Below are 20790 nucleotides of genomic sequence, written 5' to 3'. Positions count from 1 at the left end.
TTCTTTTCTTTTCTTTTCTTTTCTTTCTTTTCTTTTCCAAGTAGGCTTCATCCCCAGCATGGAGCCCAATGTGCATGACCCTGAGATCAAGACCTGAGCTGAGATCAAGAGTCAGATATTTAACTGACTGAGCTACTCAGGTGCCCCTATATCTAGTTTTCAAATAACACCAATGGTTGTATACGACTGTTCAGTGCCTTTTTTTTCCTACTTAAAATACTTCAGCGCGTTCCATATTAAGAGATAGGCTTACTCCATTAAAAAAATATATTCCATACTTTAGCTGTACCTTAATGTATTTAATCAAACTCCTATTGATGGATATTCAGCTTGTTTCCAATGAGGAATGTTTGAGATATTTCTCTTGCCTCTTGCTATTACAAGTATCTCAAAATATTCCTCATCTTACACATGTGCAAGTATATCTATATTTTAAATTCCAATGTTTGATATTGTTGGTCAACTAGCCCTTTGTTGAGGTTGTACCCATTTACATTCCTGTCAACAATATGAGTGTCATTTACTTCACAAACTTGCAACAGATGTTATATACTTAAGTATACATATATACTATATATATGTATACGTACAGACACACACACACTTAAGTAATATTTATGCTTAGAATATATTTTAAAACAAAAAAACATATTAAAATATATATTTGCCAATCTGATAGGTGAATCATATCTTATAGTTTTGTGGTTTTTCTAGTTTTTTTTTTTTTTTAATTTTATTTTTAAGCAATCTCTGCAGCTGGTATGGGGCTTGAACTCACAATCGTCAGATCAAGAGTTGCACACTCCACCAAGTAAGCCAGCCAGCACCCCTTATTTTATAGCTTTTTAGAAATTTATTTTAGAGAGAAAGAAAGCACATGAATAGGGGAGAGGGACAGAAGGAGAGAGAGACAGAGAGAGACAGAGAGAGACAGAGAGAGAGAATCTTAAGCAGGCTCCAGGCTCAGCACAGAGCCCAACACAGGGCTCGATCTCATGACCCTGGGATCATGACCTGAGACGAAATCAAGAGTTGGACGTTCAACTGACTGAGCCACCCAGGTGCCCCTACAATTTCTTTATTCATTCTTGTTTCAATAAGCATTTTTTGTTTCTTTTTACTTACAGCAGATTTCTAAAAAGTAATCACCTGTTAGTTTTTGTTGTTGTTTTAAAGATTTTATCTTTAAGTAATCTCTACATCCAATGAGGGGTTTGAACTTACAACCCCAAGAACAAGAGTTGCATGCTCTACCAACTGAGCCAGTCAGGCGCCCTGTTTGTTTCCAGTTTTTAACTACCACAAATAAAATATTCATGACCAAGTCTTCATATGGACATGGGTTTCTATTTCTCTTGGGTAAATTCCTAGAAGTAGAATGGCTGGATCACATGGTAAATGTGTGCTTAACTTTTAAGGATACTGCCTAACTGTTTTCCATAGCGATTCTATCATTTTACATTCCTGTTAGCAGTATATGAGCATTCCAGTTGCTCCATATCCTCACCAATATTTGGTATAGTCAGTCTTTTTAATTTTAGGCATTCTAATAGATAATGTAATGGTAACTTACTGTGGTTTTAATTTTCATTTTCCTAATGAGTAATGGTATTAAGGGTCTTTTCATGTGCTTGTTTCACTTTGGCGAAGTATCTGTTCAAATATTTTCCCCATTTTAAAAATTGGGTCATTTTCTTATTACTGTATTGAGTTTTGAAAATCTTTTTTATATTCTGGTACAAGTCTTTCATTGGATATATGATTTACAAATATTTTCTCCCCTTCATGGCCTCTCTGTTCATTCTCTTAACCGCGGCTTTTGAGGAGCGAAAGTTCCCAATTTTGACAAAGTCACGTTTTATCTTTTTAAAAATGGATCATGTTTTCGGTATTGTATCTAAGAAATCTTTGTCTTACTGAATATTAGAAAGATTTTCTTCATGTTTTCTTCTGGAAGTTTTATTTTTTTTTTAATTTTTTTTTAACGTTTATTTATTTTTGAGACAGAGAGAGACAGAGCATGAACGGGGGAGGGTCATAGAGAGGGAGACACAGAATCCAAAACAGGCTGCAGGCCCTGAGCTGTCAACACAGAGCCCAACGCGGGGCTCGAACTCACGGACCGCGAGATCATGACCTGAGCCGAAGTCGGCCGCTTAACCAACTGAGCCACCCAGGCGCCCCTCTTCTGGAAGTTTTAGAGCTTAGGTTTTTACATTTAGGTCTGTAATCCATTTTGAGATGATTTTTGTTTATGGTGTAAGATATGGATCAATATAGCTTTAATTTGTACATTTCTTATCCCAGGTGTAGTTGAGCATATTTTCATGTTTAAATACAACTTGTATTTTTTTTTTTCTTGTGAGCTCTTCGATTAATTCCTTTGCTCAAGGCTACTAAGTTTGGATATGCAGTTCATGGATGTGGAAGCTGAAATCTGGCAGTGCGCTATTCACCTAGTTGTGCGTGCTACGGGGGCCCGTTTTATTTTCTTTTTCCTAAGAGCGCACGTGCATGCACAGAGCACAAGCATGGGAGGGGCAGAGGAAGAGGGAGACAGAATCTTAAGCAGGCTGCACATCCAGCACGGAGCCCAATTTCCTGATATCATGATCTGAGCCAAAATCAAGAGTCTGGATGCTTAACCAACCTAGCCACCCAAGGACCCCATGGGGGCCCCTTTTTCTAATTCATCCTCAGGGAGACTTGTTCTTTACTTTGCATAAAGCCATGGTATAAGCTAGCATAGGCATTGCCTTTGTCCATTTCTGTCTTGTATGGTAGGTCTTTTGTATATTTTATAGGAGTTTTCTGTATAAGTTAGCTCTTCATCACTGTGGTGCAAATGTGGTTTTTTCCCCCATATTGTCATTTATTTTTCAGTGTTTTTGCTATTTTTTCATCAGAATTACTTTTTTGTAGAGTCAAATATATCTAAACTTTCTATTGTGGGTTTTGAGTTTTGTGTCACACCCAGAAAGCTTTCCTACTCTAATTTTTTAAATTACTTTAGGTCTTCTTCAAGCTTGCCTTGCTCCCCTCACGGATGTTTTTTGTGAAAATCAAATGAGGGAATCAATGGGGAAATGCCTTGAGAATTACCCAGTGATTGTAAGTTGCGCAGTAAGCTGAAGTGCTCTGGAAAGCGCCTGTTGTAAGGAGGGGCTGAGCTCTGCATACTCACACCATCCTGTGACCCACCTGGTAATGGGAGCTCAGAGATTGCTCCTCTGGCTGAGACCAAGCCTAAATTGGGAAGTGCAAGCATTCTAAGAATACAGGGAGAGAGGGAGGGGCGCCTGGGTGGTTCAGTCGGTTGAGTGTCCGACTCCGGCTCAGGTCATGATCTTGAGGTTTGTGGATTTGAGCCCTGGGTCGTGCTCTGTGCTGACAGCTCAGAGCCTGGAGCCTGCTTTGACTTCTGTGTGTGTGTGTGTGTGTGTGTGTGTGTGTGTGTGTGTGTGTCTGCCCCTCCTCCACTCATGCTCTGTCCCTCTCTCCTTCGGAAATAAATAAACATTAAAAAAAAAAAAAAAGAATACAGGGAGGGTGAAGCTGTTCTAGTGAGTAGAGTGGCTAATAAGACAAGATGCCCTGGGAATCTCTTAAAATAGGAAGGTCAAAATGCTTTTCTTTTTTTTAAGTTTAATTTGTTTTGAGAGAGAGGGAGAGAGCAAGCGGGGGAGGGACAGAGAGGGAGACAGAATCCCAAGCAGGCTCCTTTGTTTAACAGCTATTTGCTGAGTGCCTTACTAAAGGATGAAGAAATGAGAAATTCCATCTCTGCTCCCAAGAAGTTTTGAGTAAAGTGCTTGCTTTGGCAGAACTTATACTAAAACTGGAACGATACAGAGAGGATTAGCATGGCCTCTGTGCAAGGGTGACATGCAGATTTATGAGCGTTCCATATTTTTAAGAATGAAATTTTTCCATTTTCAATGACATGGATGGAACTAGAGAGTGTTATGCTAAGTGAAATAAGTCAGAGAAAGACAAATACCACACATAAGTATACCATATGAAGAATGCAAGAAACCAGACAAAGGGAGGAGGAGGAAGAGAGGGAGGCAAATCAAGAAACAGAGTCTTAACTATAGAAAACAGACTGATGGTTCCCAGAGGGGAGGTGGGCGGGGGAATGGGTAAAATAGGTGATGGGGATTCAGGGGGGCACTTGCTGAGATGAGCACCAGGTGTTGTACAGAAGTGTTGTATTACTATGTTGACTAACTGGAATTTAAATTAAAAACTTCAAAAAGAAATAAGTTTAGAGTAGGGAATCCAATGCACCCCGAGAGCGGGGAAAACAATGCCAGCTGCCGTTTCTTCAAGACCTAAAGTGAGCCAGGGACAGTGGTGATCTCATTTAATACAAGGAATCTCCTTTTTAATGTCTTTTGTTTTTATTTTTTGAGAGCGAGTGGGAGAGGTGCAGACAGGGAGGGGACAGAGGATCTGAAGGGGGCTCTGAAGTGGGCTCCGCACTGACAGCAGAGAGCCCAACGCGGGGTGCAGGGGCTAAAACTCACAAACCGTGAGATCATGGCTGAGCTGATGTATGCTCAACTGACTGAGCCACCCAGGTGCCCCAATACAAGCAATCCTCTTGAAGGTAGGTAGAATACGACCGTTGATAATGAGAAAATTAACAATGAGAAAGGGAAGGGAGTTTGTCCAAGGTCACACATGCAGTAAATGCAAGAGTCAAAATTGAAATCCAGGTCTGCTGCACTCCAAAGCTTATATTCATTTTGCCACGATAATAAGGTGGGAGTAATCCTTCTACCGAACAAATATTTATTGAGTAGCTCTTTTTGTTCCAGATATCGTTCTGGGTGCTAGTAATGTAGAAGAGAAAAAACAAAGTCCCTGTTTCCTGGGGCTCACGTTCTACCACCGAAAGACAGTAAGCAAAACGAGTTTTCAGTATGGCAGGTGGTAAGTACTGTGAAGAAAAAGTAGGCAAGATGGTGGGAGTGGGGGGAGAGGATTGCTAATTTAAATCGTCAGAGAAGGCTCTGATAATGTGAAGTTTGAGCAGAGACTTAAAGGAAATGCAGGAATAAGAGATGGGACTGCCATAAAAAAAGAGCTTCCTCCTTTGCCCGCCTGTGTGTAGTTTAGAAGAGAGGGGAAGAAATGAGGGTGCAGGTATTCTTCCGAGCTAGAAGACCTGAGCTTTACTTATCGATTTATTAGCAATTTTTTGAACCTCTGAGCCCAAATTCCCTTTTCTGTAGACAGGAATAACATTCCTTGCCCAACTTCCCGCACGCAGCCACCATGAGATGCAAACTCTTTGAAAATACCTCAAGTGAGAAAGCAAGACTAGGAGTTAGCTCTTCAACTGAAAGGAAGTCTGTGTAGGAAAATAAAGAGAATTGCTATTACAGGTAGACTGGTTACCCTAGACATTTTTTGAAAAGCTATCCCAGGCTGTAAAGAGAAATAAGCTAAAAGAAATAAGCATACATTTCATAACAGGCTTCTGCTGAAGATCCCTGTTTAACTTGCAGTAGTCAGAAACTGCGTCGCGTATTTTAACTGAACGTGGCAGAAAGCTCTGCCACTCGAACCTTTATTTTTTTTTTATTATTTATTATTTTTTTTAGAGTCTCTTATGCTTTGGCTCTCTCTCCCACTCTAACCTCTTTTTTTTTCTTTTTTTTTCCTTCCCCTCCCCCATGGGTTTCTGTTAAGTTTCTCAGGATCCACATAAGAGTGAAAACATATGGTATCTGTCTTTCTCTGTATGGCTTATTTCACTTAGCATAACACTCTCCAGTTCCATCCATGTTGCTACAAAGGGCCATATTTCATTCTTTCTCATTGCTAAGTAGTATTCCATTGTGTATATAAACCACAATTTCTTTATCCATTCATCAGTTGATGGAAATTTAATCTCCTTCCATAATTTGGCTATTGTTGAAAGTGCTGCTATAAACACTGGGGTACAAGTGCCCCTCTGCATCAGTATTCCTGTATCCCTTGGGTAAATTCCTAGCAGTGCTATTGCTCGGTCATAGGGTAGATCTACTTTTAATTTTTTCAGGAAACTCCACACTGTTTTCCAGAGTGGCTGCACCAGTGTGCATTCCCATCAAGAGTGCAAGAGGGTTCCCGTTTCTCCACATCCTCTCCAGCATCTATAGTCTCCTGATTTGTTCATTTTGGCCACTCTGACTGGCTTGAGGTGGTATCTGAGTGTGGTTTTGATTTGTATTTCCCTGATGAGGAGCGATGTTGAGCATCTTTTCATGTGCCTGTTGGCCATCTGGATGTCTTCTTTAGAGAAGTGTCTATTCATGTTTTCTGCCCATTTCTTCACTGGATTATTTGTTTTTTTGGGTGTGGAGTTTGGTGAGATCTTTATAGATTTTGGATACTAGCCCTTTGTCTGATATGTCATTTGCAAATATCTTTTCCCATTCCGTTGGTTGCCTTTTAGTTTTGTTGATTGTTTTCTTTGCTGTGCAGAAGCTTTTTATCTTTATGAGGTCCCTATAGTTCATTTTTGCTTTTAATTCCCTTGCCTTTGGGGATGTGTCAAGTAAGAAATTGCTGCGGCTGAGGTCAGAGAGGTCTTTTCCTGCTTTCTCCTCTAGTGTTTTGATGGTTTCCGGTCTCACATTCAAGTCCTTTATCCATTTTGAGTTAATTTTTGTGAATGGTGTAAGAAAGTGGTCTAGTTTCATTCTTCTGCATGTTGCTGTCCAGTTCTCCCAGCACCATTTGTTAAAAAGACTGTCTTTTTTCCATTGGATATTCGAACCTTAACTTTAATCGACACATCCCACCTAGGCATTTCCCTTCTTACCACGCCCCCTCACTCGAACTCCATTTCCCAACATGCCCTAGGCTCCTCTAAGTCGGCAGTCATTGTGACGCGAGTAACACAGCTTTCTGGGAAGTGTAGTTTATTTGTTCTCCAGCTGCAGAAAAATCTAAGGCTGTGGACTACCACTCCCGTGAAGTAGCGCGGAATTCCACCGCGTTCGCGGCGTCTTCGAACGCGCCGCGGCAGCCATGTTGGACGCGGCCAGCACAGGGGCCGGCACCAGGGGGTTATCGAAGCAGCTGTCACGATGCTGGGGTCCCTGGTGTTGAGAACAGCGCCGGCGCCGCGGCTCCTCCTCCAGCTGCTTAGGTCCCCATCGCTGCGGAGAAATGGAAGTGCCTCCGGCCAGGCTGTAACCACCGCGGGCCGCGGGGAGCCGCAATGGCTGAGGGCGGCCGTCGGGGGGCGCCCTGCAACATCGCCGGCTTTCCTCACCGGAGGAGGGGCAGCCACCTGGGGGCGTCAGGGAGAACGCACCGAGACCCAGTGCTTCCTAGCCACAACATGGGGACGCCTTCCTAGCCCAGAAGAAACACTCCCGGGACAGGACAGCTGGAACGGAGTCCCCAACAAGGCTGGACTGAGCATGTGGGCCTTGGCCACGGCGCTAGTGGTTCACTGTTACAGCAAGAGCCCGTCCAACAAGGGTGATTATCGGGGCAGTCTGGGTTCGGGGAAGGTAGAGGCGGGAGAAGTGTCCTGACTTGAGGGTGGGAGTTGCTTGTAGATTTACACCAGCAGAGCTTCAGTCTTGGAGGAACCCAGACATCATCTGGTTACTGGGGCAAGGTGGTGAACTGGAGAGCTCAGTTGCCTGTGAGTTGTGTAACTTCCCATCGTAGGTCAGCTCCCTCCTTTGGGCATTACTTTGTCCATCTGTGCAATGGACAAAACATGTAAAATTAGAGAATGGACCCTTTATGGTCTAATATTCTGCCTGGTCCAATTCCTCTCTTAAGAGGCCTCCAGGAAACCACGGTGTGTTCTAACGGCAACCACTGGGTAATTTAGTGAAGTTTTCCTTGTAAGGTGGCCTAAGAAAGGAAGTAGAGACTTGGTTTCAATGCCAGCTTTGCCACTGCTCACCCCTTGCTCCTCTCTGGCTTCACCCCCCCCCCCCCCACCCCCCCCCCCCGCCACCCCTTACACAGTAAAGAATGATTTCTCAGTAATCTTACAGTGCTGTTATTTTGACTCTTGGAGTTCAGCAGCGTGGGTCTGCCCATCAGACTCCCACGGGTTTTGCTGTGCCTGGTCTCAGGTGTGAGGTGATCCTGCCAGGTGGGACAGTTGGCAGGAGGACTAGGCATGCTATAATTCTATAACTTTGAGCATTTTTTTTTTTTTAATACCTTCTGTGAGCCCAATTTTGGGAGGTTTTGAACTCCTAACAAAAAGTCAGTTAAGGAGACAGTGCAGGCAGTTAGGCCTATGGGTGTGGTGAGTGGTCTGACAGTGTGTTGTTGGGGGATTGGAGGGCCAGTAGGGTCAGGAAAGCATTCCTGGAAGATTGGAGACCCCTAGAGGATGGGGAATTTGAACTTGAGTTCTGTAGGATGAGGCAAGAGATGAAAAAGAGAGCGATAGTGTGAGCTCCAATTGAGCAAGGAATGCAGCTTATCTTTTTTTCAGGTTGATACCAGCCCCTTTCCCTAATACTTTCACATCGTTTGTCCACCATAGATAGCATCTGGAACTTAGTAGGTATGCAGTAAATGTGTCTTGAGTTGGATTCTGTTTTATGCGAAGGCTTCACAGATAAGGGATTCACAGGTCAGCATGATGTGTATAGAGGTTAGCAGGGTAGCCAGCCTGGTGGAGGACAGGGCGTTTTTGGAATGAGGTGAGAGCAGATGGAGTGGGGCCTGGGTGTCAGACAAGAGGGTTTGGAGGTTTTGGAATTTCTCCTGTAGGCAGTGGAGAGCCATGGAAAGTTCATGAGCAGGCAGTGTCCTGAGGCCAGTATGTTTAGATGGATTGGGGGAGGTGTCCAAGGTCTTGCCTTAGACTTTCCTGGGGGCTCCAGACTGGACTTTGTCTATTTACTAAAATAGGTAATGACCAAAACCATGATCACTTCCAACCCTTCAGACTTTGCTAGCCTGCCCTATACCCTGATTTGGAGTTACAAGCTCAGGAACTGTTCCCTGTAGGAGCCAGGAGGCCCTGGTTCTCAGCTCATTCCTCATTCCTCCTGTGACCATGCAGAAGCCACTTCTTTCTGCAGAGTGAGGGAAGAGTGGATACAGTGATCTCTGAGGGAATTTTGTTCTCCTTCCAGCTGAGGGCTGCCTGAGCATCCCTGGATGTGTGCTTAGAGAACCACTGGGGAAGATAACCAGGAAAGATCTGACCCTAGAGTCTAGGCCGGCAGGTGGGATGGAGACACTAATGTTTGAACCACACATCCGGTTTGCATATGCATGATAAGGTGGCCATCTTATCCCTGCTGTACAGGTAAGGAAATTGAGGGTCAGGAGGTTAGGTGAGTTGGCCAGGTCATATGGCAAGTAAGTGGCAGAATTGGGATGGGAGCCTAGGTTTTCTGGCTCCAGATCCTGCTCTTCCCACCCTACTGCAGTGCCTTCTCAATGTTTCACTGGGTGAGTCTCTTGGCTAGATTGAGAACTCCTTGAGGCAGGGCTGGCTATGAGTCTTTCCATTGTTCAACAATGGAGCTTAAAACCATGCTGGGCAGATAGGGCTCCAAGGGCATTTGGTATTGACTATTTGAAAAAATGGTGCCTCTACTGTTGTTTTTTTCTGAGTCAGGCAGTTTTCCTTTTGGCCACAAGGTGGTGCCAGTAGCCTGCCAACTGCCCAGGCCACACCAGGCTTACATTAGGTTTAGGGTTGCTTTTCTTTTCTTTAAAAAAAAATTTTTTTAATGTTTATTTATTTTTGAGAGAGACAGAGTGTGAGTGGGGGAGGAGCAGAGAGAAAGGGAGACGGGTTCCAGAACAGGCTCCAGGCTCTGAGCAAGCCGTCAGCCCAGAGCCCAATGTGGGGCTCTAACTCACAAACCAAGAGATCACGACCTGAGCTGAAGTCAGATGCTTAACCAGCTGAGCCACCCAGGTGCCCCTAGTGTTGCTTTTCTGCTAGGTGGTTCCTAAGGGATTGGAACCCTCTGCTTTGGATCTCCTTTTGCTGATCTTGGCACCGAGGAGTTTGTAGACTTTTTGACCCTCATTTCATCTCCTCAGCATCCCTGTGAGGCTGTCGGGACAAGGATTATTGCCTCTGCTTTATAGTCCTGAAAGTGGGGTTTGAGAAGGAAAGGGGCTGCTACAGCACAGGGAGTAGGGGGCAGACTGTTGGAGCCAGGCCTTCTGATTCCTGGTCAAGGCTCTTAACTTTCAGAGGAGCCCACACCCTTGCCTGTTCCCATTCTGTTCCTGGTGTTGGGTTGGTGACTTGTGACATGAGATTCAAAACTAGGCTGAGAAATTGGAGTTGGGGGTGAAAGTGGCACAAGGTGGGGGGGGGATGATTAATAACAGTGACAGCCATGTGAAACATTAGAGCTTTCTAGCTAATGAAGAGTGAAGGGATTCACACATCATGCATTTGCCATAGACAGCACATAGTTGCTAGCACCTTACCTGAACCACCTGTATGATGAGAAGAGTTACGAGTTTGGGTTCCATAATGGATGTGGAAGATAAGTTAACAGTGGATGCCATCTGGACAGGAGATGATTAGCTTTCCCTTTATATACCTTGGCGTAATTTCCCTTGTTAAAGCCCATGTTTCTGAAGTTCTTCCATTTCTATTGTTTTACTGGGTCCTCCATGCAGCTTTGAGGGTAGGTCCTGGATAGGGATCTGACCAGTGCCCCCTTTCTTTTCAGATGCAGCCCTGATGGAAGCTGCTCGCACCAACAATGTCCAAGAAGTCAGCAGGTAAGTGTTGAACCCCAGGACTTGCTCTCCCCCACAAGAGGGCCTGAGCTGGGTGAACCCCTTCCTCCAGTGATGATTGCTTTGGAGGAAATGCTCACACTAAGTTGGAAAGTGAACCCTGTGACTTCCCTATGGTCACAGTCACCTGGGCTCCCTTGGCCCAGGTCAACCTTTAAATGTTTTAAGGTAGGGAGTCAGCCCTGTGTCTCCTTTTTTTTTTTTTGACTCCAAACAGCTCTGGATCCTTCCTCTGTTTTATTCTTTGCAGGGCATGGTTCAGAGTCCTCCCCACATCCTTTGGGTCCTTTACTGAATCTTCTAATTTGTTGTTATATCTTTGTGGAAGTGGCCAGGTGTTATTGTTTGTTGCCTAGATGGGGGGCACCCATGAAAAAGTTTGGAGATTTGGGAGGGAGCTGGAAGAGGCCTTTCTGCCAGGTCTTTTGGTGTTAGAAAAGTTTGCCTGCAGGGCTAGGGTGTACACACTGGGCTCCTGCTCAGGGGCTGAGTGCATTCTTCCAGTCTGCCTGGCTCAGCTGTGCCTTTTAGGACCGCTGGCAGGTTGGATTTCAGGTTTGTTCTTGGGCAGGGATGGGACACAGCTTGGGGCTCAGCCTGGTGCTGGGACTGGGCCGTCTGTGTCCAGGATAGGTGCGCAGACAGGGACCAGCATAGGGCATCAGTATGGGGCTGTTGGTTAGGGGCAGAGGTTTTATTCTTGGTGAAACTAGTGGCCTACCCTGGGCCTCATCTTGGCCTTTTTGGCCCTTTGTATAAAGTGAGGTGGCCACAGTATACCCCGCCTTCCCTGCTACCATGTGCCCATTTTGGACAGGAAATCTAGTGTTCGCAGTGGCTATCCCCGCACCCAGTGCCACACACTCTTGGTGCTCCTCCCCACTCCAGCTGCCTGAATGTATAAGAAAGTGTTGAAATTCAGCTGCAGCCCCCACCAAGACTTACTGCTTTGATTCCCTTTCATTTTATCTGCAGCATTATTATTGATTCTCAAGGGTGCTTTTGAGTATTAATGTTCAAAGCTTAGTTTTTAATAAACCACTTTTGGAAGTATGGGCTGGGAGTTGTTTCGTAGCCAAATAAATACGACGGAGCAATAGTTTAATAAACATGCGATGATGCATCTTAAAAACCAAGCACAGATGTCAGCTTGCTGTTATAAGAGCCATTCATAACTGCCAGCTGTGCGTGGCGTCTTCATTTCCCCAGAAACAGATGAGCCTTGCTTCCTTCTGCTGCAGTACAAGGGAGTGAGGGGGCAAAAACTGGCCGTGCCGCCTCCTGGCAGGCCTTTGCTGACCCTCACATCACCGGTTGGTGACCGCTGAGGGCTGCCAGGCTGCTGCTTTCTTGTGGCAACCCAATGTAGGTAGTGTATTTGCAGAGTATCAGTGCAGTGAATCCACTTTTCCATCACCCAGGGGAGGCTGAGTTTACCCTATCCCAGTGAGCCCCCAAGTGTTGATTATTTTAGCTCTTTCAAATACACATTTTTCTAATAGCAATAAACACCTGCCAAAAGAATGCAGAAAATGGTTGAATTCATGGTGTGTGTGATGCAGAATATTCCTTCTTGCCTGTGTGGATAGAGTATGTTGGGGCCTTTTGTGTGTCTCCCCCAGTTTCCAGCTGCTTTTTTCCTGCCTGCTGTTGTTTCATCTCTTTTGGTCATGATGACTCAGAGTCTCCCTTCACCCCTTGTAAGGGAGTCAGAGATGAGCTAGGCACAGACCCTGCTTTTCAGCATGGCAATCTTTTTTTTTTTTTCTTTTTTGAGAGAGAGTGCCCACATGTGTGAGCAAGCATGAGCCAGGGAGGGGCAGAAGGAGAGAGAGAATCTTAAACAGACTCCATGCCCAGCACAGATCCCCATGCAGGGCTCGATCTCACAACCCTGAGCCAAAATCAGGAGTCAGATGCTTAACTGATTAAGCCATCCACACGCCCCTATTTATTTTTTAAGTAGGCTCCATGCCCACTGTGGGGCTTGAACTCAAGACCCTATGATTGAGAGTCCTGTGCTCTACTGACTGAGCCAGCCAGGTGCTCCCATTCTGTTCTTTGTTTAAGAAGGTTGTGAGCTAGACTTCAGCTTAAACCAGTGGTTTGTGTGCCTCCCCAGGTCAGGGAGAGGTCTGGTTTCCCACATCTCTTCCCCAGCACAGACTTTCCCCAAACAGAATTTGGGGAAAGTTGCTTTTTACTGATTTTTCAGCAAACTTGAAGCAGAAAGTCCAGAGTCTTATTTCCATATGCCCATTAGCTATATCAGAGGGAGGCTGGGTCCCTCCCTTTTCCCTTCTTCCTCTCTTCCTTTCTCCCTGGGTGGCAGCCATTTCCTTCCTCCTCCCCCAAGGCACTTAAACCTTCTTAATGTGTTCAACACTGACTCTTCAGGAGTGGAAGCCCTGTCCTGGGGCCCCTGTCCCACCTGTCAGCAGCATGAGCAGGTGGCCCTTCTCCTCGGCTCAGCTCATACCCAAGCCTGGCTTCTGGATGTAGGAACCACTCACCCGAAACATAGGGCACAGGGCAGACTGAAGGCACATCTGTCCAGGCTTGGGCTGAGCCGTGTAAGGAGCTATCCAGGCTGAGAGAAATGAGGCCTCCTATTCTCTCAGTGGAGATCACATTTCTTTCAGAACAAACTTGGGTGAAAGACAACACCCCCAACCCATTTCCCTTCTCCCAGCAGGAAGCTGGACCTCTCTGCTTTGTGCCTAACTCAGTTTTTCATCAGCCCAAACGTTCTCTAATGAAGGAACCCTGGTGATATCAGTCTTCAACTTCAGACTGCTTTTACCTTCCATGATCCATTTGATCACTTGACAAAATTTACTGAGCACCTCTCATATGCTAGGCCCTATGCCTGGCATGAGGTACACCTGACCAGACATGATTCCTGCCCTCAATGTAGGTGATTGGGGAAGACTGTGGCAACACAGTGTGGTCTGTGCTGTGAGACAGTAGCCCAGAAGATGCCCTAACCAACCTGGGAGACCAGAGTAAGCATCCTATTGGAAATGGCTTCAAATATCAGTAGGCCTTAGCAAATAGAAAGGGAAGGCAAAGGGGGTCGCATGAGTGGTAGCACTGAGGCAAGAATCAGCCTAGGGTGTGTGGTGAGGAGGGGGATTTATATATTGTCTGGTGTTGTTTGATCACAGTTTGCGGCTAGGAGGAACTGGAGAGAGGAAGGGACTCGGTCATGGACGGCACTGTGCATTTGTCCCTCAGTTGTTCATCTGTCTAGCCTGTCTTCTGTGCCCAGCCCTGAGCTGCATTTGTGTCGGTGGCAACACCATGAGGAAGTAGAAGCAGTTCCTGTCCTGGAGGAGCTTACTAACTCCCTTCCCGGGGGAGGAGGGAACACATGAGTCAAAATTGAGAACCAGCAAAACTGGGCACATATTGCCTGACTTTTATGAGCTTAAGTAACACAGAGATGATAATACCTTTAACCGGTAGAGTTGTAGAGTATTTGTTAATGACAAAATGTTACTTCATTTGACCAGCGTTTGTGAGTGCTTATTAGGAGCGAGGCATTGGACTGAGTGCTTGGAGATACAGTGTGAACAAGATTGGCACAATCCCTGCACTCTTGGTACTTACAGTCTAACTGGGAGCCAGTGACTGGGAGCCAGTACTAATTATGTACTTCAAAATGAATTGCAGTTTGTCTTTTCAACAAATAGTAGTGGGACAACTGTATATCCACATGCCAAAAAAATGCAGTTGGAGCCTTACCTTACCCATAGACAAGTATTAACTCAAAATGGATCATAGGCCTAAATGTAAGAGCTAAAATTATAAACTCTTAAAAGAAAATATACGGATAAATTTTTGCGACCTTGGGTTAGGCAAAGCCATCTTAGATATGGCAACAAAATCACGAGAAACCAAAGGAAAAAATAGATAAATTGGACTTCATCAAAATTAAAGACTTTGTGTTCAATGGACACCTTCAAGGAAGTGAAAACTTTCCCACAGAATGGGAGAAAATATTTGCAGATCATATATCTGGTAAGAGATTTTTATCTAGAATACATAAAGAGCTGTTTAACTGGACAATAAAAAGATAACAGAATTTAAAAATGGTTAAAGGATCTGAATAGACATTTCTTTAAGGAAGACACTCAAATGAGTACAAATGAGTACATAATATTCAGTATGCACACGGAAAGGTGCTTAATATCATTAGGGAAATGCTAATCAAAACCACAATGAGGTATCACTTCATGCCTATTAGGATGGCTGTAAGCAGAAGGATAATAGCAAGTGTTTGTCAGGATGTGGAGAAATTGGAACCCTTGTAGATTGCTGGTGGGGATGTGAAATGGTGTGACTATTTTGGAAAAGGGTTGGCATTTCCTTAATATGTTAAACATAGAATTACCTTATGATGCAGCAAGTCTATGCCTAGGTATATACGCCAGAGAAATGAAGACGTGAACGTGAATGTTCATAGCAGTGTTATTCATAATAGCCCAAAGAGGGAAACAGCGCCCAAAACCCAACAATGGTTGAAGGGACAAATAAAATATAATACAGCCATATAGCAGAATATTATCAGTACAAAAGAATGAAGTATTGCTATATGCTACAACATGAATGAACTTCGAAAGCATTATGCTAACTGAAAGAAGTCAGACAAAAGACCACATATCATATGATTCAATTTATATAAAATTTTCAGAGTAGACAAATCCATAGAGACAGAAAGTAGATTAGTTATTGGCAAGGACTGCAGAGGTTGGGGTTGGGAGGGAATAGGGAGTGACTGCTAATGGGTCTGGAGTTTCTTTGGGGAATGATGAAACTGTTCTGGAGTTAGTAGTCAAGATTGCACAACTCAATATAATAAAAACAATTGAGTTGTACATTTTTAATGGGTGGGTTATATATGATATGTTAATTATATCTTCAAACTTGATTAAAAAGTGAAGTATAAGACACTTGGGAATCTAACCTTGAATCTGGGAGGGGTTGAGGTGAGGGTATGTATCAGTAAGGAAAAGCATTGGAGTATGTGAGATTGAAGTGAGCTCGGGAGTTTGAAGGGAAAAGCAGAACATTCAGTTGGAAGGAATAGTAGGCGGAAGGCCCTGAATTAAGAACAGATGTGAAGAAATCAAGCAGTTGAGAGAAAGCCAATCTGGCTAGACTCTACAAAGCAAGGACGGAAGGACATGAAATGAAGCTGGAGAATTAAGCGAGGACCATACTACACTGAGTCTGTAGGCCGTGGTAATGCTTTTTATTTTTACTAAGATTGCTGGGCAACCAGTGTAGAATTTTAAGCACACGTGTGTGTGTGTGTGTGTGTGTGTGTGTGTGTGTGTGTGTGAGAGAGAGAGAGAGAGAGAGAGAGAGAGAAAGAGAGAGGGAGAGGGAGGGAGAGAGATATGGTGACATGATCTAGATCTGTAATTTTAAAAGATCTCTGGTTGCTCCATGGAGAATAGATGATATAGAGAGCCATCCATGGTGGATGCAGGAAGATTGGATGAAAGTGACTGGAATAGTCTAGAAGAGAGGATGATGGCAGGTGATGACTTGGACTAAGGTGATAGCAGAGATGGAGGAAGTAAGCTAGACAGGACTTGATGGTGGTTAGAGCAGTATCAATGCCTGATATGTCCTACATACTAATAAATGAATGTTGAATGAATGAATAGAATTGGATATCATTGATTAGGGAGAAGAAATTATTAAGAAGGAATTTCAGTTTTCTGGCTTAATCAGCTATGTAGATGCTATTCACTGAGGTGAAGGTGCTAGAGGAGAACTGAGTTGGGGGGAAAAGATTATGAGTTTGGTTTTAAACATGTTAAATTTAACATGCTAGTGAGATACTCAAGTAGAGATCTGACTCTTCCCACTGTATATACCATGCAGTCTCCCAAAAAAAAAAAAAATATATATATATATATATATATATATATCAGTGATTACTTTAGAGATTGTTTTGTTATCTTTTTTTTTGATTTCTGGTTTCATGGTTTTAGAAAATAAAGGAGTTCATACCAGCTCAAACTTGTTTAGTAGATGCCTTTGGAAAAAAGTCTGATTTGGTTTGCATTTCAAGAAAGAAGAAAGGGTTGGGTTTTGTTGAGGGCACAAAACATTTATTCTAGCTTTACATTGATGGCTTGGTTCTTGTCCCTGGATGCCCCAGCTTGGGGCTTGAGGCACTTGCTGTCCATGTGCCAGTGCTAAGGTGTCCAGAATGTGCTCAGCTACAGCATAGGTAAATGTTCTGCACATTGATCCAAGGATTTTATCTAATTAACAAAAACCCTGGCTGGTAAGTACATTTGACTGTCTCAGAGCCTCAGAGAAGCTGTCTGTTTATCGATTGTTGTATCATTTTGGCTGGATGGGAAGATATTAATGATGGCATCAGGGCAACCAAAACATCCAGCTCTCTTAACCAGTAAATATTTAAATGTCCTTGTGGTTTACAGTAGGTTGAAACTAAAGTTTATTCTAAACCAAAGGTCAAGGCTTCACTGGTATCACTCTTCTAATTTGATGCTTGTTGTGAGAGCTCCTTAAGATCATCACACTGTTTTTTGAATGCTAGGATGTAATGTGCACAGGCTTTTGAATAGTGGGATGTTAGAAGGCAGTGTAATGGAAAGAATAAAGGATTTTTAGAATGAGAAGACCTGGCTTCCACTTCTGACACAGCTATGAACTGGCTCTGGGACCCTTAGTAAATCATAGAACGTCCCTCTTTGAGTCTTTGTTTCCAGATCATGTTAATGGGGACCCCACTGAGAACTTTGAATACAGTCCCTAGTGTTCAACTCTGCAGAGAAAACTGAGTCTCTTTGGAAGGGTCCAGATCGCACACTGAAACACTAATTCAAGTGGACAGTTCCCAGGCAAGCAGTTCTTCAGAGTGGCCTGTACCTTTTTCTGAGGTGCGTGACTGGATCTTTGCTTACTTTCTCCCTGGTGATGGCAGGTAATTGGGGAAGGCTGGATTAGCAGCTTTTTCAGAACTTCATGGGTAGGTGGAAGCAGTCTGTCATCTGCATAGAAACCCAGCAGAGTCAGGTGGTTGGCCAACCCCCAGAGCACAGAATGGCCAAGGCCTACTGGGGTGGCTTGTAGGGGGGAGGGATGTCCCTGAAAGGGAGCCCAGCCCTGGGATGGAGCCTCTAGTGTTGGCCCTCCTGGTTCTTGGCTGTGTGGCCGTAGTCCCTAAACTTCCTCAGTGGCCTTACCTGTGAAGTATTATTGATAATATTTGTCAGACCACCCTCCCAGGGTCTTATGAGAGTTCCAGGCAGGTGGACTCTTGTCTGGAAAATTACTTATCCTTTGGGTCATCAGTGTCATGTTTTCCTGGAAGGCTTCAAGTACCCTAGCCTTCCCAGTACCTGTAGGTCCCCATAACACCCGGAACTTCCTCTGTGACAGCACTTATCACCCCCTGTTGGGATAGGTCATCTATTTTCTTTCTCTCCCACAATACTGTGAGCATTGCTGGTTTTCATTGCTGTTCATGTGAATAGTTAACACATACTTACTGAATATTTCAAAAGTGCTTTGTAAATGATAAAGAGTTAGGCAAATGTTAATAGTTATTGATAGTTATAATAAACCTGTAAAAGAGGACTGACCTCCCTTTGAAAAAATAATATAAAAATGGAGAATTAGCTCTTGTATTCAACAAGTAATACCTACTATGTGCTGGCACTGTGCTAAGCTCTGATAGATCAGTGGTAAGCCAAAAATACGTAGAGGCATCACCTCATGGAGCTGGAAGCCTACTCAGATGTTGATCGTGCCGATGTGAAATTACAGCTGTGACAGATGCTGCAAGGGAGGGTAAAGAGAATCCTAGAGCCTCTGGTGGATTTCCTCTGGTCAAGGAAAGCTTCCCAGAGGAAGCTTGAGCTCTGGTGAGGAGTTAACCTAGGTGAGTGAAGAAGGGCAGAAGAGCTTTCCTGGCAGAAGGAACTTTTATTTACAGAGACCCGTGGAAGGAGGAACGATGGCAAGTGTGAAGGACTGGAAAGGGCAGGCACCGCAGTGTAGAGCGGGTGCCAGAATAAACATTAGAAGCCGTAGTAAGGAGCTTTGTGTTTGTTCTAACAGCAGTGGTAGCTGATTTGGTGGTGGTGGTGGGGCATGGGGTGGAAGGTTGACATGATCAACAACCATTCTGATTGTTGAGAAACATAAGGAACCAATCTGAGTGTTACCAGTCTGTGTGTTGCCAGCGTCTTTGGCACTGATCCAGCCACCGCAGCAGGGTAAGTCGCAAAGCTGTAGGCCTCCAGGGCCCCGCAGCAGGGGCAGCAGTCAGGCTCTGTCTCCCCAACAGTATCGCTGTGGCCTGAGTGCCGCTGCTTGAAAATCCCAGCTCAGTCATGACCATAACACATGTCAGCATGGCTAGAACCAGTTAGATTTTTTTCCCAAGGAATTTTCCTAGAAACAATGGGAGAGAAATCCAAGAATACTGAAAATAGTCAAGCTAAATGTGTTTCTGGGCTTACAGTACTCACTTTAGCTTCTTGCTTCACAGTTCCTGCTCTGTCCCTGTCCTGTTTGAAAGCTTTCTCAGAAAAAAAATCTCACTTTTGAATTTTGAGGCTCTTTTACATCCTAGTTCCTTCCCTCCCCTCCCTTCTGAGCAGGAGTCCCAGGTCCAGAGTCTTCTTAAGGCAACAAGTGGTTCTCCCCTGTCACTCTGTCAGGGCGTCTGCCCAGGAGGCTCTCATATCATTGGCAGAAATCCCAGTGGTAAGGACTTTGAGATGGGAGAAAGCAAGGTTTCATTCCCAGCTGTGAGTCTGAGAAAACAAGGGTTGAATTCCAGCTGTGCCGTTTGTCAGCTCTGTGACCTTGGGAAGTTGCCTAACCACTTTTCGCCTAAAGTGAGATGATGATTGACCTACCTCACACCATTGCTGTGAGTACTAAATGAGAACATTAAATGACAGAAACTGCTTAGTGCTATGCCTAGTGCATACCAGATGCTCAGTGCATAGTAAGTTTTGTTACTAAGTGTTGATAATTACACCAGGTTTTTACCCCACAGCTAGAAAAATAAATTAAGGTAATGGATAGAATTTTCTGGATATTCAGTTGTTACCCTGTACATGTTTCTTAAACTTTTAGTGTGAGTATTCAGAGACCTCCCAGACTAATGAACACAAGGTAAATGAATATTAAGCGGGGCAAAAAAACACAGCCTATCATGCTTAGTTTTACTCTTTTTTTTTTTAGAACTCACATATATTCAGAATTTTATTTACTTCTTATAGGATATTACTTTAATGACATTTTTTACACCTATAATTTTTATATACTTTGGTACATGTAGTATAAAATATTATAAAATGATATTTTAGGGGCACCTGGCTGGCTTAGTCGGAAGAGTGTACAACTCTTGATCTTGGGGTTGTGAATTCGAGCCCCATGTTGGGTGTAGAGATTAGTTAAATAAATAAAACTTTTTCAAGAATCTTAAGTAATATTTTAATAACATTGTTGAATATTATTGATAGTGGCTGATGTTTATAAAATGCCTTTTTTGGGGCGCCTGGGTGGCTCAGTCGGTTAAGCGTCCGACTTCAGCTCAGGTCATGATCTCACGGCTCCTGGGTTTGAGCCCCACGTTGGGCTCTGTGCTGACAGCTCAGAGCCTGGGGCCTGCTTCAGATTCTGCTCTGGCTCTCTCTCTGCCCCTTCCCCACTTGTGCTCTGTCTCTCTGTCTCTAAAATAAAGAAACATTAAAAAAAAATTTAAAAAACCAAAAAACAAATGCTTTTTTTAAGGCAGTTATATGAGGCTTTAATCACTAAATCCTCACAGTCGTGCAGGTAATAATAGCCCTGCTTCACAGACAATGAAACAGAAATGCAGGTTGCTAGAGTAATCCACAGTGGCCCACTTGGAAGTCGCACACCACTTCATTTTCCAGATGAGGCGGCCTGAAGCAGAGAGAGGCTTGCTGGGGTCACAGTTTCCTCAGCACTCTTCCAGGCTCAGCGAGATGTTTTCTA

At 44.1% G+C, this 20790-nt stretch overlaps 1 protein-coding gene and 1 non-coding gene across 3 annotated transcripts in view; both read left to right on the top strand.

Annotated features, from left to right (window-relative positions):
- The first annotated feature begins 3808 nt into the window (after positions 1-3808).
- LOC128776270 (U6 spliceosomal RNA) lies at positions 3809-3914 on the top strand. Its single transcript, XR_008421358.1, has one exon. It is a non-coding gene; the product is annotated as a U6 spliceosomal RNA (small nuclear RNA).
- Positions 3915-6958: 3044 nt separating this feature from the next.
- Positions 6959-20790, top strand: part of CLPB (caseinolytic mitochondrial matrix peptidase chaperone subunit B) — a 142232-nt gene continuing 128400 nt past the window's right edge. Inside the window, exons 1-2 of one of the 2 annotated variants that reach the window (XM_019449704.2) lie at positions 6959-7485; positions 10692-10743. In XM_019449704.2, the coding sequence (XP_019305249.1) occupies positions 7086-7485; positions 10692-10743 (452 nt within the window). In that variant the 5' untranslated portion in view covers positions 6959-7085. The remainder of the gene's footprint in view (positions 7486-10691; positions 10744-20790) is intronic. The other variant, XM_019449705.2, reaches the window with a different exon arrangement.

This window comes from Panthera pardus, unplaced genomic scaffold (genome assembly GCF_024362965.1).
Source record: "Panthera pardus isolate Hobbes unplaced genomic scaffold, ASM2436296v1 HiC_scaffold_12, whole genome shotgun sequence".
Taxonomy (NCBI): domain Eukaryota; kingdom Metazoa; phylum Chordata; class Mammalia; order Carnivora; family Felidae; genus Panthera; species Panthera pardus.
This window is presented reverse-complemented; position numbering and strand designations above follow the sequence as displayed.